The 23,755-nt window shown below is 45.4% G+C and overlaps 1 protein-coding gene across 1 annotated transcript in view; it reads right to left on the bottom strand.

Moving 5' to 3' along the window:
• The window catches only part of ARID5B (AT-rich interaction domain 5B), a 165,203-nt gene that overhangs the window by 123,780 nt on the left and 17,668 nt on the right, over positions 1-23,755 (bottom strand). Inside the window, exon 3 of the mRNA XM_063307758.1 lies at positions 9,093-9,318. Within this exon, the coding sequence (XP_063163828.1) occupies positions 9,093-9,318 (226 nt within the window). The remainder of the gene's footprint in view (positions 1-9,092; positions 9,319-23,755) is intronic.

Raw genomic sequence — 23,755 nt, 5'->3', positions numbered from 1 at the left:
CTGGATGGTTCTGAACAATAAACGCAAAGCTGCTGCAATACATACAGTATATCAAGTGACACCTATTTTCTTACAGCATTAGGAAAAAACAAATTGTTTAATTAATTATGCAGGCCCAATTTAAAAGCCCAGGCCCTCTAGTTTCTGTGGATGGTGCCACCTGCACAGCTTCATCATATTTGCTCTGCCTTGTCATTCCATACTGGAGCCTCTGATTGCCCACAAGGTGCCCACAAGATTCCTCAGAGAAGGAAAGGCCAGTCTTGGGGCCCTTGGCCAACAAGGTCATGTCTGCCTCTAGGAGACTCTATTGTGATGGCCTGGGCCTTTGGCTTTTTCCTCACAGTGTTTTCTTGTCTGTCTGTCTGTCTGTCTGTCTGTCTATCTATCTTTTCAGATTTGTAACTTGCGAAGTAGGATAGTTTGGAAAGAAGTCAAAATGGACATTTGCTTCCAGAAGAGGGGCTCTCGAAGGACCATCTTGTTGCACAACCATCCTGTCTCCTTTCTGGAATCCGATCAGGGGCCCAAATGACATTGTCCTCCTTTTGTGCCATTATTTTATTTCCAGAAAGGGAGGGAATAAAGGAGGCAAAGAGAGAACAGCTGCATGACACAGCTCCTGATGCCTTCGCTCTGGAAGCACCAAACTGATTAGCTTCAGCGGGGTAGCCTGTGCTCCTTCCCTCGCGCCTGCCAGACCGTCCAATGACAGGGGCCGAGTGGGTAAGACAAAGAGGTCTCTCCTGCCCATCCAGGGCAGGACTTTCAGCAGGCTGAAATGCACCAGGACTGCCAAAAGCATTAAAGCTAATGAAATACGTCAGCCCTGCAGAAAAGGAACTGCTGACTGCACCTGAATCATCCAGGTTTCCTTTAGGCAACTGAGCAAAGGGGTTCAAAGAGCAGGTGGTCATGCAGAACGGACGGTGAACCCCCTCGGTGGCTGCAGCTAAGCTGGGGCAATGCCTAGACAAAAGGGGGGGAAATAAAATAAAACTAGGTGGAAAAAGCCTAGAGGGCAAGCACTTTCCACCACCCTACCCCCAGCCATGAGCAACTCCCAGGGTCTCCTGGGCAGGAGGGAGGGTCTTCGAATGGTGCAGCTGGCAATGGCAAAACCTGGGGGGAGAGGTGGATTTTCAGGAATCTTCTTCCCTGCAGCCCCAGCTAGATCTGTCCCACTTTCAAACCTGATTTTTCTCCTGCTGGCTTCTCTCTCCACACCAAAACCAGCCCTGTTGTGACTTGTTTTCCAAGAGTTATCCTGCTGGATGGACAGGTGGATGGACAGGCAGGATCTAGAACCCATTTCTTCCCAACATTTCATGGAGTGGAAAGCATAAAAAGGAAAAGGAAAGTAAGAAATACAACCAGCCGCAGATACTCAATGAAATGTAGCGTGATGGTCTTATGCCCAGTTTTGCAAAGGCTATGACCAAAGGAGAAAAACAACAATCCATAAAGCTCACAAGAAGTTCCACAATGGCTGGTATTGCAACTCAACACAATTTTTCAGTTATTGCCGTTTTCCTTCCTGGACCTGATAGGGCAAAGAAGAAGATTTCGCCCTACCCAGGCATGACAGTTCCCAGAATGCCCAGGACCATTCCCTGGAGATGTCATTCTGAGACCTCTGCTCAAGGGGAACCCCAGTCCCAAGCACCTGTGTGTGTGTGTTTGTGTGCGTGTGCATGTGACGTCGACTCTTCTCCCTGGTGCATTCAGTTGAACTGAATGACCCAGTTACAGCAACACCTGAATGGGCTTGCACTCTCTCAGCTACTGAGCACCAGAATGAGATGGAAAAGAAATCTATCTGCCAAAGTGCAACAGGAAAGAGTTGTAAAACGGAACTATAAAAACTTAGATAAGATTCCATGCATAACAGAAACATGTATTCATTTATTTTATTACCAAGGGTTTTATGCTGCTTCAGCCAAAAAAATGAATCTATGCAGCTTACAAAAAGGTTGAAAGCAATTATTATTGCTATAATAATTACTGTTCTCTTTTACATGGCCCTTTCCAAAACAGCAGATGAACGGCTCCCCAAGTTTTACTAAGACTGAGGTGGATTTTAATAAGAACAACAGAAAAAACAAGGCTTTGGGGGTTGGTGCTAAATGGGAGGAGGAGAAAAAGTGATTTTAAAATGGATGAGTTACCAATGACTCATTCACAGAAAGAGCAGGGCTCCATGGGAGACATTCAGCTGAGCAGAAAATCAGTGTATTGAATTAAACCACAAGATTTAGACTGACAAAGGAATGTGATAAAGGAGAAATGAAAGAATCAGTGTTAAGTCCTAGAGACAAGAAGAAGAAAAATAAATGTCAATATTTCTGGCACCAAATCTGACACAAGTATGCTCTCAGACCTGTGGTCCCACCCAAGCTGTTGGGAAAGGGGGCCTTGAGAGTTGGGCGTGATGGAGTCCCCAAATAACATGACTATTCAAAAAGTCCACAAGTTTTAAGATTTGAAGGGAAACCCTACTTGCATTTCCTTGAACATGAGCACAACTCTTCACACCATCCAGGACTTTCTTAGAGTCCCAGGTTGAACCAACCTGTACTCAGACAAAGGTGAATAGCATTCAGAGAGAAGACAGTATGGATCTGAACAGGCTGCACATCTTCTGTACTTGCAAATCCTGGCACGCCTTCAGTCAAGGATTTTTGAAAATGGTATATTGGCCCTTCATTGCTATATATGCCATCAGCAATAACAATACCTGCACATACATACTTGGCTACCTATCTCATGGCCACCAAAATGTGATAAATAAAACCAACATGTACAAGTATAATTTACCTAGAATGTTAAAAATGCAGTTAAAGAAGCCATCTTCGCTCTACAAAATTAAGGGCAGCCAGCTCATTAAACTATGGAAGTCAACTATTACATCAATTTAACAGCTCCACTTCTAACCAATTAAGCAATTAAACAAGTGTAACATCTCAGTGCACACTTAAAAAATAGCTAACAAATCTACTCTAGCTTGAGATTTTTACTCATGGCTATGGAAGGCCAACACACAACAGATTTGTTGGACTCTCAGCCATACGTTCCTTAGTTAAAGGCATTCCTTTTGTCTCAGTTTAGTTTGGATTGCCCAAGAATTCAGTAAATACAATAGAGCCTCCAATTCACATATAAGACCTACTGGCCACTTATTTCTAGAAAATCAGCTTAAACTTGTTACTCAAAGGAGGAAAATAACATCACCAGCACATCCAACCTTTTCCAGATGAGTTCACCAAAGACAGTATGCTCCAAGAATTCATATTTCATATTTTAATTAAAGAAACTGTGGAGCAATCTATGCCTCAAAGTAATCATTTATGCTTACAGGTTGAAAGACATGGCATGTGTATTGTGATTTTTGACAGCCATACACATTCCAGACATTCAGCTTCTAAAAAGAATGTATTTTGTTCTTAGCCCTCTGAATAAAAGTCAGGATAAAAAGTAACTAACTTCTGATGCCTTGCAGTGTGCAGTTCAAGGCGTAACCCACCCTATCCCCCAGCCCCACCACACACACAGTTTCCAAAGGAGTGAAATGGTCCCAACCACCTCTGTCATTCTCACAGGCTGATTCCCCGGGAGAGGCAAACCATAATTCAGCACAGGAATTTGGGTAACTTCCTCCCCCATTTCATTGATTTCCCCACGACATCAAATCCAGCGAGCACAAATTGATCAGCAAATTATAGAAGGTCCAAAGAAGGGAGGGACGGATGGAGCAAAGTTGGCTAGTGTGACAGGACACTAACCAAGATGTGCCCTTCAAAGGTTGTTGCCATCTGCCTTCATCATTGACAGGACTGGCCGGCATGGACTGGAATTCTACCCTACTGGAGGGGTCACAGGTCATCTACTTGGACACTAAACCAATTCCAAAGAAGTCGCATTTTCCACAGAAAGCTTCATGTATTCAGATCTAAAAACAAGTAGCGGAAGACTCAGACATCAGCTTAGGCACTGAGCCCACATAAATCTGAATCCAGAGATTATAACCCAAGAGAAACAAGCAAGATTTTGGACTGTAGGTAGTTTATAAACCATTGTTTATGTCTTCACATGTTGCATAAACCCAGTCAGTTCTGAAGCAAGACTGAGCGTGATGTGTAAAGTCAGCCACAGCTTCCACCTGATTCACGCAACAAAGACAGATGCAATCCACAGCAAGAAATGAAGAAGAGGGGTAGGCACCCCAATAAACTGAGCCCCTCTACTGAATTTGAGTCATTCCTTCCTTCTGCTCATTTTCCTCCCATCCCAGTTCTGACTGCCCTATGTTTTTCATCTTTTTCCAATGGCGCATTTGGAAATGAAGCCATTCATAACTGCCTGTCCTCAGACAGTTTGTGGCTGTGTAATTGACAATAAACTTACTGCAAAAACTGAGAATGCTGTTTTAATAACCTTATCCTAGGACACTTTCTATTGTATGCCTCAAAGGGTTTCAATAAAAAAATCAGCCTGTAGAGACATTTTCTGGTTTAAACACCAATCCAATGCATATAACCACAGCGCAACTATAATGACATCTTTATAGGGCAATAAAGCCTAAAAACAGCTTTCATACTTCACTTAAAGGAACTCTGTAAGAAGCAGTGTTATATAAAATAATTTGATTTCTTTTCTTGTAGACTATGTAGACCAGTGAATGAGTACATGAATGAATATATAAATTCTCCCATGTTTGTTTATACTGCATAGTTGCTCAAAGTCTGTAAAATAAATAGCTCCTCATTCAGCTATTCTGATTTATCAAATATGTGTATGCAAGTCAACTTACTCTAAAAATACCATAATTCTGAAGGAGGAGGAGGTGGCAGAGGAGGATCAAGGAATATAAAATAACTAGAGGCCCTACAAATGAATGATTTAATCGGACCAATTCTTCTGGAAAAACAGGTTTGCATGCTTACTGTGAATAACACATTCCACAACCAGTTCTATTATTATCTGTAAGCTAACGCTGAACTTCTGTTATTTTGATAAATATCTAAAAGGAGCAGCTTCCATGATCTAAACCAAGCGATGCCCGCAACCCACTGCTCTCTCGCTGACTAGAGCTGCTTGGACTTGAGGGGGACATCCGTCCAGGAGACGATTGGCGAGCCACCGCCTCAAGCTTCCACTGCTCTTCTTCTTCTGGGCTGTTTTGGAGACTTCAAAGAATGGACTTCCAGAAGTTTCGGCCTGCAACCCCCATCAGTCCTGGCCAGTGGGCAAATCATCAAGGATAAAGGAAGTTATTCCCCAACTTGAGTCCCAGTGGATGTTTTGGACATGTTTTGGGAGATGGGCGGTGATAAATTTGATTGATAAATAAATAAATAAATGTTTAATTGGAAACCTGAGAACACCGTGGTCTGCTACCCAAGCCAGCTCTCTGCAAATGCACTACCAGAAAGCTTGAAGCACACTCCAACTGTACAGTCACCATAACGAGCCCAGCAGGAGCTACACAGAAAGGGATGTTAAGCACGCCGTTGTTTTCCCTGGTGGTTGGTTGCCTGGAGCATTTATTCTCTGGTCTCCAGGCAGGCTGATCTCTTGAGTCTGTTTCACTTTGTCAAAAACTCTGAAGAGGCTGGTTTCATTAAGGGGATTCTGGGGAAAGACTTCCCCTGCCATTTTGGCCTCACACCCTGTTGCTGGCTCACATAGTACAACATATCTGGATCCTGGGTTAACAAAACAAAGTTGTTTTGTAGGCTAACACACAAAAATGCCACACTGACCCATAGACTGCCCAATCCCAGACAAGCAAGAATTATGCTTGTATCACGTGATACGATAAGATTTGTAAAGAGTAATTCATAGTCACCCTGGGCTTAGAAATAACTGCAAGCTACACACATCTGGCCCATTGACCTGCTTGCATGAGACAAGCCAAGTTGGACCGTACTTGTACACTGGCGCTGCATCAACTTGGACTCCTTCTAAAAGTGTTGTGCAAAGACTACTGGTCTGTTTTACCAAGTAAAAGTTGAGGATTACACGAGTCTTTGGCAAATAGTGGTTGGGAAAAATCTGAACAATCCATCTCTGCTAACATGTCTAGCATTCCATCCACAATCAGATCAGAAACCTTTTAAATACTCTGGTTACTAGTGCCACACTATCATTAGGACTTTTTAAAAAGTCTAATATTTGTAAATCAAAGAAAAGGATCAAATAATAAAGGATAAAAAAGTAAAAAGTATGCACTGCCACACATCAGAAATCTTTTTTCAATAATCCAGCACCCTTGGTGGCACAGGAGCCCTATCTTCCAAGTGAAATAAAAACCCGGCTCTGCCAGGAGGAGACACTTGCCCAGAAGCGTACGTCTACCTCTGTCAACTTCAGGGTGAGACAAAGTCCATGACAAATAGGGTCCCAAGGCCCATCAGCCATGACACTGAGATGGAAGATTATGTCCATAAAAGGAGGTCAACCTCTGGTTACCTGAAGCTTTGAATGAAGAAACAGTGATAAGTCACGGCCACCCAACCTTGTGTCAGAACTTTCAGTGGGGCTTCTATGTGGGCGTTGGAAACCTGCAGAATTCTCTGCTCTCTGTTTGGTGCTGTGTTTCGCATTCCAGAACAGAGCATAACACTGCATTTCCTGAAAGGAAGACACATCTGTGGCTCTGTTGGAAAACATGCATCCCACCTGATACAATCTGATGATTTTTTTTTACAAGGCCATGTTTTTGTTTTTGTTTTTTTAACATGGCCCTGCCAGACAATGTGATTTCCTTAATGAGGAATCAAACCTTTGCGTTATGTATTGATAAGGGAAACAAAATATACTGTATACAACCCTCTTAATTTCTCATTCTGGTAATTCAGGGGAGAAATTCAAGTTCTTTCTTTTCTGCTTTTTAACTGAATATCCCCCGGTGCCTTTAGCTTCAGTCAGGGCTGGCCTTATTGACAGGCAAGTGAGTTGCACAAGGGTCAGTTCGTTTTAAGGACCCCTCCTTTGGATTTTGACACTTTCAAAGATTGCTCAGATTTCATTATGTCACCTGAATTCTTGGGCAAAATATGTAAAGACAAGATTTTGTAAAGAGGCTTCTGAAGTTTTATTTTATTATTTTGGCTTCTGGATAAACTTGCTAGATTCTGTTTAAGTATATGAGTATATGAGTGCTGTTTATTGGAAGCTTACAAAAAAGAAAATAGTTTTTTAAAAGGCCCTGTTTTTCTGACAAGCCCAACAGCTTCTAGAAAAATAATTAAAACATGGAAAGTGTTACCAGGGCAGAGGGGGATGTGATCCCAGTAACGTTCTAGTTAACATGAAGGTGGGTAATGTTTAACATCCAGGGTTTCTAACAGAGTTTTGAACTGAGTCAGACTGAACTCTCACCTGGTTGGATGGTGGCAGGACTGGGGGGGTGGGGTGCAGATGCCAGAGAGAGGCTGAGCCACCTACATGTCTTCCATCACATGCCAAATCCAGTTAGAGAACCCTTCATGGGTTCAGCCAATGAGCAACGAATTGACCAAGGAGCAACCTTATTAAGCTTCAGACAAGGCACCTGAAACCTAGTCATTTTGAACTAATTCAGCATTCTAATTTGATTACTTCTTAAGTATTTGCTTATCCCTTTATTTATTTGCAAGGACTTCTATACCACCCAACTGTAAGCCACTCCTGGCAGTTTACAAAGACAGAAGCAAAGTATTTTAGTTTTAGTTTTAATGGGATTTTATTCGAATTTTATTGTATATTTATTCAAATTTTATTGTATATTTACTCTGTATTGTAAACCGCCCAGAGACCCTCCAGTCAGAGGAGATGGGCGGTGACAAATTTGATAGATAGATAAATAAATAAATAAATAAAGCTGATCCATCAGCAAGCACCACTGAAATGAGTAGGGGGGCCCAATGAAAGTCTCACACAAGCATCCCCAGAAAGTCTGACTGCCTTACAGAAGGCCCGTAGGGAGGGCACAGGGGTCCCTCCAGTGCCACGGCAGAAGAGGACTGCCTTGGGCCATTCCCTTTGATCTGCAGGAAGGGCAGTCCCTGGAGCATTCCCATGGTGCAGCCCAAGGGGATTCAGTCTGGAGGAGGTGGTACCTATGGGCCCCAGGGCCAAGCCAGGAAGGGCTCCCTAGCTCAAACCAGCCCCTGAATCGAGAGCCTGTGCAGCAAGTAACCAGTGCAGCAACTGGAAAACAGGCTAACACTCACAGAGTAGCTCTGGCATCCTGGCTATCGTGGTCTGCACAAGCTGGACAAAAGGCTTGATTTCCACCTGTAAATGCTGTCCTGCCTTTCTGTGGCGAATTGCAAACCCTCCCATTGGTTGTATCGCAGACACCACTAGATCAGCGTCTCCTTCTCCAGCCAGCTCTACAGGGGAAAAGGCAGTTCCCAGCAAACCGCCTGCACCCGGACCCAGGAGCATCTCAGCCTTCTGTTCAAGCCACACGCAAGGCATCTATCTCACCAGCAGAAAGTTAGCAGAGGAATTCACTTTAAATCCCCCACTCCACACCCACCCTTTCCTTTCCTCCTCTGCTTTAGCCGTAGAGCTCCTGAGACACCCGGGATGAGTTTAGTTGGGACTGGTGCACATCCCGTAACGGAGGTGAAGGATGCATCCTGCCACTAGGCCGTGCAGTCAGACCCGAGTTCTGAAGAAGGAAGGGGATTTGAAAGGACAAGCTTTGTGTTAACCTGGCAACACTGTTAAACTGAGGGAAAGTTCAGGGCGTCTATCAGCCCCCAGATGTGCTGGGGATCACAACACCCCAAATGCCTAGCCAGCACAGCCTCTCCCTCTATATTCTGGCAGTTTGCGTCGACTCTGTGGCATCAACTCTGCCCAAACTCCATTCACACATTATCCTTGCCTTCCGATGTACTTTCAATACGTTCCATCTACTGTATCCCAACCTACACTTGAAAGTTGCTTCATGTTTACAGTCCACTTAGAAGTCCTTGCCAAGTTTCCTGAGTCTTTGCCAAGCTTCCCTCCACCCTTCAGTCAGGAAAAGCACCAGAAAATCAGTCCCATCAAGTATCCCAGAACCCATCTCACACACAAACAGAAGGAACACTCACCTAAGTCAGCCTTTTCCTTCAAAATGTCTTTAAAGTTGAGGCCGCTGTTGTGTGTGGACTGCCGGAACCTGCTTAGGGCTTCCCTTTGCCCATTTTTCCTCAGTCCTGTGGGTCTGAAGGCTTCATCCTGGACACCACGTTTCCACTTGGAAATATCTGCCCGGGCCCATTGGGCCAAGTCCTCAAGCTTCACTGTTACTTTTTCCGAAGCAGCAATGACTTCATCCTGGAAGAGCCAAAGGGGAAAAGATCATGTTGGACCCCCAGTTTACAGTCAAACATTTCGCTGTGTGACGTCTTCTGAGGGCACCTCCTCAGGGTTCAGCAGCTTCATACGATCAGCATTATTCCAGAACACTGCACCAGCACCTGTATTATCACAGAATTATAAGTTTTTCTAAATAAATGATGTGGAGAAGATCTCCCACCTGTGCCAGCACAACACGTCTCTGAAAGCAGCCTAACTATTCAGGCTTCTGTGCCAGCTGGGAAGAAAGATGCTGCCACTGTCTCCAGAAGCTCCACAGCCTTCATGAGGGGCATCCTTCAAGGAGCGGCATCTTTCCTTCCAGTTGCTCCAGGGAAGAGCCAGCAGGGACATGGGCCAAGCTGGCCCTCTTTTCTGTGGCTTTCCTCTGATGCCTCTTTCTCGTGCCAGCCATCCCCTGTCCTTCCATAATTTGTCCCGTACACATCACATCCACACAACAATTGCATCTTCCTGCTCCTTCGCCTTTTCCCTAACAGCCTTGGATTTCCTTTTAGCCCACTCTCATTAAAGGCAATTCCAAGGTAGGGCATACTGACTGTTCAAACATTTGTGCTGGTTCTAAAATTCTGAACTGCCGAGGAACACTCTGAGCAGATCCCCCTCCAGGATACTGGAGAACAAACTCCCCCATACAACAAGGAAAGGGTTCCCCACTGGCCCTGGGTAGCTCTTCCTCTGCAGAGCACCCCTGAGGGGCAACTGATGGATGCACTGCCCCAGGGATTGGACCCCTCCCTTCTCTGCAAAAGACTTGCCCCAACCTTCCTGCTGCAGCAAGGTGAGCACACGGGAAGCCCCAGCTGGACCACTGCAAAGGTCAGTAGGGGGAGGGAAGAAGCCACAGCCAGGCTGGAGAGAAATAGCCAACATTTTACTGGTTACACCCAGAAAGGGCACACTGATATGTGGCACTCGTGGCAGGGGTGAACAGACTGAGCCCCCCCCCCCCCCACCAGGCTTCAGGAGGAAAGATGACTGAAGCCAACGGAGGATGGGTCTCCTCTGGGAGGCTCATGGCAGCAGGTCCAGAGGAGTGGTCTTCCACTCTGCTCCGCCACCACCCATGGAGCTCACTTCCCAGAAGACACGGTCAGGACAGGGCACCTTTCGGACCCTGAGCAGGAGCCCTTTCCAGGCCACCCACCAGGGCAAAGGGCAGGCTGGTCTCACTCTGGACTGGCTGCCCCACACCTGGCACCAGCACCGAGGGGAGCTGACGCCCCATGGGAGGCAAGCAGTCCTTTTTAAGTGGGTCACCTGGGCACAGGAATTGGCACTGGGCCCTCTGCAGCCAGTGTCAGAGTACACTAAGCAGGCTCAGACCTGGTTAGTCCTTTGGATGGGAGACCACCAGAAAACCCCAGGATTTCTGGTAGGCTATTCAGTCTAGCCTACCAGAAATCCTGGGGTTTTCTGGTGGTCTCCCATCCAAAGGACTAACCAGGTCTGAGCCTGCTTAGTGTATTCTAACATTGGCTGCAATGAAATATCAACAACCTCAGATATGCGGACGATACCACCGTAATGGCAGAAAGTGAAGAGGAACTAAAGAGCCTCTTGATGAGGGTGAAAGAGGAGAGTGCAAAAACTGGCTTGAAACTCAACATTAAAAAAACTAAGATCATGGCATCTGGCCCCATCACTTCCTGGCAAATAGAAGGGGAAGAAATGGAAGCAGGGACAGATTTTATTTTCTTGGGCTCCAAGATCACCACAGATGGTGACTGCAGCCATGAAATTAAAAGACGCTTGCTCTTGGGAGGAAAGCTATGGCAAACCTAGACAGCATATTAAAAAGCAGAGACATCACCTTGCCGACAAAGGTCTGTATAATCAAAGCTATGGTTTTCCCAGTAGTGATGTATGGCTGTGAGAGTTGGACCATAAGGAAGGCTGAGCACCAAAGAATTGATGCTTTCGAACTGTGGTGCTGGAGAAGAATCTTGACAGTCCCTTGGACTGCAAGGAGGTCAAATCAGTCAATCCTACAGGAAATCAACCCTGACTGTTCATTGGAAGGACAGATACTGAAGCTGAAGCTCAAATACTTTGGCCACCTAATGCGAAGAGAGGACTCACTGGAAAGGACCCTGATGCTGGGAAAGACTGAAGGCAAAAGGAGGAGGGGATGGCAAAGGACGAGATGGTTAGATAGCATCACCCATGCAATGAACATGAATCTGAGTAAACTCCGGGAGACAGGGGAGGACAGGAAGGCCTGGCGTGCTGTGGTCCATGGGGTCACAAAGGTTTGGACACAACTTAACGACTGAACAACAACAACAAGAAGACTGAATAGTCTATAGCTCATCCCCAGGCAGTACTGCAGTCAAGGAAGCCCCCTGGGCTAGTCCATCCAGTCACCAGGAGCTGAAGTTGGCTTGCAGGAATCTTTGCCTTTACAGTATGCACGGAAATTGACACATGAAGATTTCACACGAGCATACGAGCCCGTTGGGGGGCAATGTATAAAGCTGCATCCTTGATTAAGCTAGTCTTTCTTGATTAGTTAACGTCACGTTGCACATGTTATGATTTTTTAATGTTATTTAAATCAACATTTTATACATTATCCAAAAATATCAGTAGAAATTAGAATTCATTTCTAAAAAATTAGAAACCAAGAGGGGTGTGTGTGTGTGTGTGTGCGTCATCTTCTGTATTGCCAAAGACGGAGAAAGGGGGGGCCCTTTTTGAAAATGCAATTAATCTGCAGATGCAAAAATGCATAGCATGATGAGTAATAGTTCTAACTTGTTCTTAGTTGCACAAATGATCTAATTATAAATGGGGTTCCTGGAACTCTGAGTCACTAGAAAATTCCTGTTTATGGTACAGTTTCCCTGCCTTATACACAAATATTGAAGTAAATTTTTGTTCTAAAAGTTCCAAGAAACGTCTGACCTAATCACCCAAGAAGTATTACAAAAGCTCTTGAAGTCTCCTACAAAAAAAGGAAAGTGGCAATACCCTAATTTCCCGTACATGTTTCCAGGCAATTCGCTTTAATCCCTCCATTTTTCCTGGTTTCCTTAAATTATTACTGCAGAGAATTGACCTTCAGAGGACCACTATTTAACCAGGTCGGTTGACTGAGCCTCATTCTGCTATGTAGCCAGAGCACACGGGGTGTCAGCAACACAGTGCCAACAGCTTCCCTTGCAAAGAGGACACCTCTGGATGGCTGAAAATGGAGTAAACGTTACTTTTAAAGACCTGTAACAAGAGGCAACATTTCATGAGATTTCAAGCGAGAATGCCAAATGCTGTGAAGCTTAGCAATCTCAGATGATTTCAGGCATTTTTAAGTACCCCCACCCAATGTCTTCTGGGTGCAGTGGACATCAACGCCCATATTCTCAACCCACATGCCTATGCTGCTGGGGATTATGGGTACCGAAGACCAAGATGTGGCTTCATACAACATGCAAGCAGTTACACCTTAATTCTCTATGGCCATTTTGGCTGGGAATCATAGGACCGGGTGCCTAACAGATCGCATCGGGAAAAATGCTGAAAGCCAGGTAATGTCCCAGCGCTCCATGAATCCCGCCTGGCGGTTTTGAAGAGCCTAGCACAAACTAAATCTGCCTGGACACCGTGTCATCCTAACCCTGACCTTCCTTCCCCAAAGCTCGGCCAGACCAAGGTCCTGCAAGCCCATTGTTCAGGAGGGTCTGAGCTCCAGATCAGGTGAGGCCTCCATTGAAGTGCTGCTGACTTCCATTACCGGGGCACTCACATCCTTTCCAGGAACTGCGATGACTAACTTTTCGTTGGCACTCCAAGCAAGCAAAGCAAACAATCTAATAACCAAAAGATGAGTACAATCATTACTCCATCAGCAGTGAATAATCCTGTTATTGAGAATGCAGCGTTTATGTTCGGAGGCCAAGCCGTCCAAGGTACACACTGAGAGGCCATGAATTCAGAACTGCCATGAAATTAACAGTTCCATCTCACCAAGCAAATTAAACTCAACTCAGGACCCACGTACCGCCAGATCTATTCTGCAGCAAAAACCTGATTTGGATGAAGACAAATCTCCTATTCTCCCTTTACTCTGCTCTCTCTCTCCCCAGGCGAAAACTCCTTGGGGAAGTGGAATCTCTTGATCCATTGATGGAAAACTAGAGTGAACTTTGCTTTGTGGTTTGTGACTTGGTTTGGCCCAAAGGAGACATGGCTTCAGTATGGATCCGGGGATTCTTCGCATAGCCAAAACCGCCATCTGGACTGTTTCATGTGACTGCTTTTAGTGTGGTTTTTAATTCCGTTTATAAATTGAGTGTTTAGTTTATATGACACCTGGAGGAACTTGCTATGATGCTATTACTAAACAATAACTATAAAATGCCACAAGTTACAACATGCCTGTTCCACAGCAATAATCACTATAATCAAACCTTGTTATAATTATCATTATTTCCATCAATATACAGGACCAGAACAAAGGTTCTCTGTGGCAAAATGCCATGTGACAATATTAATAATATTAATACATGCAATTCAACTAAAGCACTTTTGATGGGAGGATTGAAATGTATGGTTAGCACTCTCCAATGTTTGACTTTCTGGCCTCTGCAGGGCTGGGAAATACTTAACTTTGGCTGAATCCAGCCCCAGTTGCATTCAATGTGCCGCAGCAGCTAATGGCATCGCTCGGTGCCACGCAAAGGCCTGACTGCACAGAATCCCTCCCCTTTTGGATCCAGGTGACAGAAGCAGGAACTAGGTGAGCTGTAACGCTTCCTACTCTGCTTCCTTCCTCCTCCTGGAGAGCCACAGGGAGTCCAGGATCCCCATTTCAAGCAGCAGCCTTCCCATTCTTGCAAGCAAAGCTAAGACCCAGGAGAGCACAATGCGCAGAGGCAGCCCTCAGAGGCGTTTCAACTGTCTGCACCCCGAGACCTGAAAAGGGCCCATTCCTAACAAACAGAATCCTAGAATGGGAAGGGACCCTTGGGACCACCCAGTCTAATTTCCTGCCCAGCAGAGCAGTCCAAATGAAAGCATCCAGACAGATGGTGGCCCAGCTCCGCTTGGATACCCACCACTTCCCCCGATCCCTGGTTCCAACGTCCAACCGTTCTTGATGTTAGGATGCTGAAATTGCCTTCCTGTTCCTTAAGTCCATGATTCTGCATCCTGGGTTTTGACCTTCTTCTAAAAGAGCCTCCACTTCTCAGTTCCCTCACTCTTCTTCATTTCTAGCCCCTTCGTAATTCTGGTTGCTGCCATGATCATTAAATGGCTGCTATACAGATTCTTTTCTCATCTTTTTATTTTGAACACACTTGTAGCAGCACCCTTTGCCAACTCGACCATGGTATCATTTTGGGGCGGCTCAGGGAGTTGGGGGTGGGTTCTGCGCTGGTTCACCTCCTTCCTCCAGGGCCAGTCCCAGTCGGTGTTGATAGGGGGCGAGAGATCCGGCCCTCGGCCCCTCACTTGTGGGGTGCCACAAGGCTCAGTACCCTCTCTGCTCCTTTTTAACATCTACATGAAACCGCTGGGCAAGATCATCTGTCTCCACAGGGTGAGGTATCATCAATATGCAGATGATACCCAACTATACATCTTCGTCCCGGGTGAAGTAAGTGATGCTGTGACTGTCCTATCCCAGTGCCTGGGGGCTGTGGGGGCCTGGATGGGGGACAACAGTTTATGGCTGAACCCTGGTAAGATGGAGTGGCTGTGGGTGGCTCCTCAGTATCTGGGAACTTACCATCTCTGGTTCTGGATGGGGTCACACTGCCCCAGACAGACCTGGTGCGTAACTTGGGGGTCCTCTTGGACTCATGACTCCTGCTTGAAAAGCAGGTGGCAGTTGTGGCCAGGAGGGTCTTTGCCCAACTTTGTGTTATGTGCCAGTTACACCTTTTCCAGGACTGAGAGGCCCTTCAAACATCTGGTCATCTCCCATATAGACTACTGCAATGCGCTCTAAATGGGGCTACCCTCGAAAAGTATCCAGAAGCTACAGCTGGTCCAAAATGTGGCTGTACAGGCAACTCTTGATGCCCCTAGATTGGCACGTTACACCATTGCTTCACAAGCTGCATTGGGTACCAGTCTGCTTCTGGGTGCAATTCAAGGTGTTGGTTGTCACCTTTAAAGCCCTACATGGCATGGGTCCAGGATACCTGAGGGACCGTCTCATCCCCATTGCATCTGCCCGTCCCACCCGATCATGCAGGGAGGGCATGTTACGGACCCCGTCCGCAAGAGAATTCCATCTGGCGGGGTCCAGGAGGCGGGCCTTCTCTGCAGTGGCGCCCGCCCTCTGGAACGTCCTTCCCCCAGAGGTGAGACAGATTCCATCCCTGGTGGCTTTTCAAAAACGGCTAAAGACCTGGTTCTGCCATCTTGCTTGGGGGGAGGGAGGCAGTCTCTCTTGGAGATGGCTGGTGCCCTAAAATGATCCTTTAGACATACATATGCGGTTTTATATCTATCATTGTCATCTGGATTTTATACTATATTTATGTTTTATATTATATTGTTATATTGTATTGGATATTTAGGATATTTAATGTTCTTATTGTTTTTGTAAATCTCCTAGAGTCCCTCCTTCGGGGGGAGATGGGCGGTGGCAAAATAAAATAAAATAAAACAAATAAACAAACTTTTCTCACTCTGAGCTTCCATTTTCTGAAGCCACCTCTGTAGCTCCAGACTATCTGTGTATATGTATATATTTCCAGGGCATACACTGTCTTTCTTCCTGTCTCCTACATGAATATTTTTCATGTCTTCCCTAAGCCATAATGTATTGTTGCACAGCCATATTAACTTGCTCCATCTTGGGTTCTTCCTGCCATAGAACCCTACTTGTTGTTGCTCTGTTTAAAGATCTCTTTTTGAAGCCCAAGATATGCATTCCACTATACTTGGCTTTAGTTTCCTTTAAAAACAAGGAAATAAAAAAATCCAGCCCTGCATGACTACTGTCCTCCCATGTCCCAGCTACTCCCACTTCCCCAATGAAGTCTTCCCCACCGAAAGGAATCGAGTCAAGGAGAAGGCTCATCTGGCATCTTCCTCTCCCAGAGGAAGGAGTCAACCAGGACCATCTTGGCAGAATATTTCTTTTGGCAGATATTACTATCATGAATATTCCCCATCACTCTGACTTTGAAAGACCCGCAACTTGCTTTTAGAAAGCATCGTCCCCATCTCTTGCGCTGCACAGGCAATTATAGACAGCAACAACAGCATTACTTTTATTTGTCCTTCCAGGTTTTCTAATTCAAATGTTCTTTCCTGCATTACCAAACTTTATTCACAAATTTCTGAGGAAAAGTGGATACTTTGTATGTACAATGCAACTTCTTCCCCATTTCAATTACTTCACTTTCTTTTGAACAAATTACATTCCTTCAATTCCCATTATAATTCTCCATTCCTAATTTCTGTCTACTCAAGAAGAGCATTTATGCTCTCCAGGCTTAAGACCACTAGTTAACACTGTGTGATGGTGAAAGGTCCCCTGTGCCAGCACCGGGTCATGTCTGACCCTTTGGGGGCCGCCGCTTTCGCGACACTTTCTGGGCAGACGATAGAGTGGGGTGGTTCACCATTGCCTTCCCCAGTCAATATATGATAGTTCGAGGCATATATTTTTTTGCACATAAAATTGAAAAATATTTTTTGAAAGCAATGCTGAGATGATAAATGTTGGGGTGCAAGTGTATCTCTCCTTTGACAGACTGATGCCCTCTAGATATGCTAACACTTTCACTTGCATAATCCTGAAACTGGATGTGACAGAAAAGCATAAAATGGGTAAAGCTGTTCCAGGAGAAGGAAACCTTTTGGTGGGCAAATTCTGCATGCAATTTTGGGAGGCAGGGTGCTGAGGTCAAAATGAACAGGATGAAGATACATGAGGATGGCAGAGTGAGCAGGAATTTTGACTTGGGGATGGTATTATGACTACCCTGGATCCCAGCTGAAAACAGCAGGAAATTGGATAGCTGGTTTGTATGAGAAAATAATAGCCATAATTGTTTATGAGTATCAGATCTGCTCATCCATGACAAAATTACACTCCTTCAGTCTTGTCTATACATGTGAAAAATTATGAGTATTGAGGCTTCATAAGATTTAATCAATTCTTAGAATTGGGAAATTAATTAAATTCTAGGAAAAAATTAGTCAGTTTACCATAATACAAGAGCAAGATCATTTAGGACTGGCAACCAGGTTACTAACATTATACAGACATCTTGTAGAGACATCATTGTTTTGTCTAATTGTCTATTTGGACTGAAGATTATGGCTAATTATCATCAATTATGAAAAATATACTTTCCCGCTGACAGTGTAACACCTCATGCTTTCCCCTTGTTCTAAACTTACTCTGAACAGACCCAGTTCTGAGGAGGTCCACAGCCATCCCTGGAAAGACCAGAGGCAATGGCTTGATAGCCAAATGAAACAGAGAGGGGCATTCGGGGGACACAACTCCTAAGCACTCCCTTAGGTTATCTCTGGCTGCTGTCCAGTCTGGTCCAAGCCCTGTGTGAGGATGAAGAAAGGATGGGAAGGAAACACCCTCCCACTTGAGCAGCAGAGAGCGAGCACCTAATCTATCTTCCACTTGTGGTGAGAGGCACTGTAGTTCTATTGAACTCCAATAATTTATAGTTTCCTAAATCTGTGTCTATAGATTTACCTGCAGTACCAGCTTGCTAATGTATATCTACTCCCCCCCCTCCCCATTTTGGCAATGTAATGTCCACCCTGTATGGAAATCAACCATGAGAAAATGAGATGAGACTAACAAAGCAGCACAGCTGCCAGCCATGCAACCCTTTGCAGCACAAGATTTGGGGAATCCAGAAGCACATTTTCAAGTGCAGTTTTGTTTCACACGAATACAAGATTTCACTCTGCCTAGGACATATTTCGGGTTACCTTCCTGCTATTGGAGCCAATATTTCTATCCACAGTGACCACTTCACACCACACTTCCCTTCCTTCAAGGAGCTGAAAGGAGCATCCTTGGTCTGGTTCCATTTTGTCCTCACAGAGTGGCTCCTGCTTGGGTGAATCAGATGGTCTGTACCAGTCCCTCTCACACACTCGATACGGTGACAGTCTCAGTTCCACTGCCACCTCGGTATTGGCAGACTGTCCTTAAAAGGAAAAAGGCCATTGATTTACTTAGAAAATTTATTTGGCCACTCGTAACCCTGGTGGCTAACAATAAACCACAAAAAATACATTAAAAGAATCTCCCAAAACACCAGCTCAAGAACAAAGTAAAAAAACAACAACCATAATACATTAATTGAGACATCAAAGCAAACTTCCAACTTAAATTATAATCAGTTTAAAAACCTTGTCCTTCCCAGATGCTCACGAGTCACAGGTCCACCTATCACTGGAGGACTTCTACATTAGAAGTCATTCCCTGAGTCTCAGTTGCTTTTATAACAGTGCGTGCTTCTTCTTGGATTTAACAGTGCAGCACTAATCCACAAAGGAGGAACCAGGGAGGTGTATTAAAGAATATCGGCTCTGATATATACCCCTCCTGTTGCCATTAGGACAAATTCATCCTTCATGCCATTTTACAAATATCTGCAGAGTCTTACAAAAACCCAGATTTTGCCATTGAAATTTTCCAGGTATATTGTACAATCTTACAAGGATTCCTGGTTCACATAATCTGTTTTGTTCTGAGAATCTGAGCTTTTAGAAAGAAAAATATGACTACTTTAGCACAGTCCTCAAGCCTCAATTGAATAAATGACAAGCAAGTCAGGAGAACTATAACTGTTCTGTCTCAAGGATTTTTATTTAGGTCTTGCAGACTTACAGGCTGGGACTTTCAAAGGGCAGGAAATCCCCACATTTAATTTAATATGGAGCGTGTCTCCGCTTGAGTGTTGGGAATTAAAATTCACCTAAATCCCAATCATTCCAACAATTCCATCCAGTCTCCAACCTTTGGGAAGAAGGTGGTGGAAGGTTGGTTGGGCTGGGAAAAATGGATCATCTAGACCAGTGTTTCTCAACCTTGGCATCTTTAAGATGTTTGGACCAACTCACAGAATTCCCCAGCCAGCAAGGCTGCCAAGATTGAGAAACCCTGATCTAGACCTTCAGTCAGATTTCAGACCAGGCTTCAGTACAGAGGCATTGGCCATGCTCGTCAATGACCTGTGGTGGATCTGGGATGAGGATGGTGGCCCCATCCTGATGCTCCTTAATCTCTCAGAGCTTTCAATACCATTGACCACAGAACCCTTTTGGACCAGCTTTGGGGGTTGGGAGAGGAAGGCAGCGTTTTGTGGTGGTTCTCCTCCTTTCTCTGTGGCTAGTTTCAATCAGTGTTGACAGGAGGGAGAGATCGGGCCCACAGCCTTTCACCTGTGAGGTACCGTGCTCTCCCCCTTCTTGCTTAACATCTACATGAAACTGCTGGGAGGGGTCATCCATTGGTCTGGGGCCAGGTGTCACCAATATGCTGATGATACTGAAGTGTGTTGGCAGATTGCTAGGAAAGCCTTTGGCCCAGGAGAGATCAGAAAAGTCACACACCAGGCATTTCTATAAAAATAATTTTATTTACAGAAAGCAAACATATTTACAGGCTCTCCGTGAGAGCTGCTTAACTCTCTACATGCCTACACAGAAGGGAAACTGAAACTAAAACAAGTCCAGGCAAGTTCTTCCCCCCAGGTGCAAAAATTAACAACTGAAAAGGGGACAATTAAATTCAACCTCTTCACCCTGCCAAAATCATTAGTTACCATAGTAACCTTAATCTGTAGTAGAAAACATTAACAAAGTGCACCTCTTGGCCCTGGGCCAAGTGATGCTGTCTAAGTCCTGACCCACAGTGTCTGGAAGCTGTGTGGGTCTGGATGGGGAAAAACGGACTCAGGCTCAGTCCTGGTAGGACTGAGTCACTCTGTCTGTTTGGTCTTCCCAGGTCTGGGAATGTTCCACCTTTAGTCTTTGATGATGTCGCACTCCCCCATGCAAGACTTGTGCATGATATGAGGGTCCTCTTGGACTCACAGCTTCTGCTTGAAGAGCAATGGCAGCTGTGGCCAAGAGATCCTACGCATGGGTTCATGTGGTACACCAGTTCTGCCTGTTCCTGGACTGGGAAGCCCTTCAGACAGTCACTCACACTTTGGTCAGCTGTAATAGGAACCCTACTAACTGCCCTTGAAGAGTGCCCAGAAGCTCCTGCTGGTCCAGAATGTGGCAGCACAAGCAGCAATTAGGTACCTCAGCCTGGCTACCTGAGGGACTGCTTGTCTCCGAATGCTTCTGCCCGTCCAGTGCAGCAAGGCCGAGTGGGCACGTTTTGGGTCCCATTGATAAAACAATGTCCTTTTGCAGACCCAGGAAGTGTGCCTTCTCAGGGGTGGTCCAGGCCATCTGGAATGAAATCCCCACAGAGGTCCACATTGCTCCTACCATAATGACTTTCCAAAAACTATTAAAAATCTGGTTGATCTACCTAGGGATAGGATGGCTGAGGAGCCCCTATGGCAGTCTTTCTCAGCCTTTTGACCCTGGAAGAGCCCTTGAAATACTTTCCAGCCCGCCGGGGAACCCCTGCACATTCAGGCTCAAATAGAGGCCAGAAGTCACAAAATTATTATATTTGTTTCATGGGTAGGCTTGTCTAGATGTATTAACAGTGTTCTTAAGCTAGAAATAAAGAATGAAACTTACCTCTCTAATGTGAAGGTGCCTGAATTTGAAATAATTTTTTAAATAAAGTGTGATCTCCCAGGGAACCCCTAGTGATCTCTTGTGGAACCCTTGGGTGCCACAGAACCCTAGTTGAGAAACCCAGCCCTACAATTTTGGTTTAGTTTTTGTGATAATGAGTTAGCCTTCTGGCTGGCTGTGTTCTTTGATATGTGTTGTTTTTTTCTATTTCTTTTTTATTGTAAGCCGCCCAGAGTCACTGAGGAGTTGGGTGGCCTGAAATCAAATTAATAAATTTCAAAAAATAAATAAACATGCCAGATGGGTCGTTAAAACACACATAAAAAGGCAGCTCAGGGCCATTCAGTTTCAGTCCAGTAACTCGGGGCATAGGAGGAAAGGGCTCCTGTGTGAAAGAAAAAAGAAAAAGAAAAGCAGGCCATCCCTCAGACAAAAATTGTCCACGGAAAACATGCTTAGCTGCTCGCTGGACAGCTACTAATCTTGTTCTGGAATGCCGGGAGATACACTTTGTTGCAAATGAGGAGCAAGGAAGCAAACCTTGCATTAGCTGTAATGAGCAAGCAGTAAATGTACTCCTTGAATCTCGTGGTGAATTTCTTCACCCAACACGCATTGAACTGGACCTTCTGTGGCTGGATCCCTCAGGGCAAGAAGGGAGCACCCATAAACCCTTTTGCAGATCTGCTCCTTAAAAGTGTCCCATCCTCTTGCTGGTTGGCTTTGCTACTCAGCTCATCTCAGGCTGGGAGTCCAAGCTTATGGGGAAGAAATCCTTGCTGCTCATCAGGAAGACTATCACTACCTGGAGGATGCCCTGAGGTGAGAGTTTGCCTTGGGTTGTTATGCACCGGCAGCCTTGCCAGAGAACGGCTGCACCTTCAGAGGTCCAGCTGGGGGCAGGGGACAGCGGTACCATTGGTCTCCCACACACGACCCGGAGATGTCCCGCCATAGAAACAGGTATCACAGGGCAACTGTGTTTGGCCAGGGATCTGAAACCCAAAGCACACATTCTCCCTTTGCTCTTAAATCTGAGGGGGGAACTGGGGTCTTTCAGATGTTGTTGGTCTACCACACCCATTTCCCTGGGTACTCAAGTGGCTGATGGCCACCGCGCTCAGTAACACTGAAGGGCCACATTGGGAGAGCTACATCGACTTGCCGTTCAATGGCCACAGCAACCCAGCCCAACCCCTTCCCGCTGCACCACGTGGCTCTCTTGCCATGCTCTTATAACAGGTATCCTGGGATTGCTTAACTGCACTCCAGGCATGCCTTTGGCACATATCGCTATTGGATGGAGAGGGGGAGACCCAGAATGAGAAACAATTCAGAACTTCGTTATAAAATCTGGAAGAAAAACTTCTTGGGGGCTTGAATCCCCTTCAATTCACAATGCAGAATACTTGCTTGCAGGAGTGACCCTGGTCTCTCTTGGGTAATAATGGGTTTTACAGTCTAGCACAAAATTATCCTGATGGAAAGAAAAATTCATTCAAGCCAGAAAAAGTAGCCAATCCCCTTTTTCAGCTGCCATGTTCATCAGAATTCCTGCTGGCTCTGGACAGGTTGTCCCATTTCAGAAGTTAAGTGAGAATTCAGATTCCATGCCAGACCACAGTTCAGCTGTCTAAGGCAAAGTTTCTGCTAACGCAGTTCCTTTGGCCCTCCATCCTGGTTGCAAGCTTGCCTATCTGTTCTTACTTCAGCACAGGTGTTGTGCAATCTGTCCCTGAGTGGCATCATCTTAAGCATAGATAATATACTGTGGCTTGCTTTGAACAAGCCAACTTCAAATGATAAGTTATGAAACTGATTTGTTTAAGCAAGCCTTAGTGACCATTAATCACAATGTGGGGTTTGGAAGACGTGATTAATGGGAGCCAGAGTGTTCGAGCATGCCAGAGTCAGGTCAAAGGCAAGATGGCTGTGGTTCATTTTCTCCACCCTGAATTATCTTAAACATTCATACGCTACTTTAAACGAACTATTTAAACATGCACAAACATGATTCCTAAGGGCTACTTAGAATGATTATTAATGATTATTAAGTGAAACTGCAGATACTGTAGCTGGTTTCTCTTGTTTCCCTTGATGACCTTCCTCAAAGCCTCTTTTCCATCAGATGGTTTGATGTCTTTCAAGGTACCCTCAAGAACAAGCTGGGTGCAGATCTGCCTTCTTTCTGCCCTACTTTCTACTACCAGCCTCTGTTCCCTTCCTGTTGTTGTTTATTTGTTTAGTCGCTTCCGACTCTTCGTGACTTCATGGACCAGCCCACGCCAGAGCTTCCTGTCGGTCGTCAACACCCCCAGCTCCCCCAGGGACGAGTCCGTCACCTCTAGAATGTCACCCGTCCACCTTGCCCTTGGTCGGCCCCTCTTCCTTTTGCCTTCCACTCTCCCTAGCATCAGCATCTTCTCCAGGGTGTCCTGTCTTCTCATTATGTGGCCAAAGTATTTCAGTTTGGCCTTTAATATCATTCCCTCAAGTGAGCAGTCTGGCTTAATTTCCTGGAGGATGGACTGGTTTGATCTTCTTGCAGTCCAAGGCACTCTCAGAATTTTCCCCCAACACCACAGTTCCAAAGCATCGATCTTCCTTCTCTCAGCCTTCCTTATGGTCCAGCTCTCGCAGCCATTTGTTACTACGGGGAACACCCTTGCTTTAACTATGCGGGCCT

This window comes from Candoia aspera, chromosome 6, assembly GCF_035149785.1.
Source record: "Candoia aspera isolate rCanAsp1 chromosome 6, rCanAsp1.hap2, whole genome shotgun sequence".
Classification (NCBI taxonomy): domain Eukaryota; kingdom Metazoa; phylum Chordata; class Lepidosauria; order Squamata; family Boidae; genus Candoia; species Candoia aspera.
Note: the sequence above shows the minus strand (reverse complement) of the source record. Positions and strands in the feature narration are given on the sequence as shown.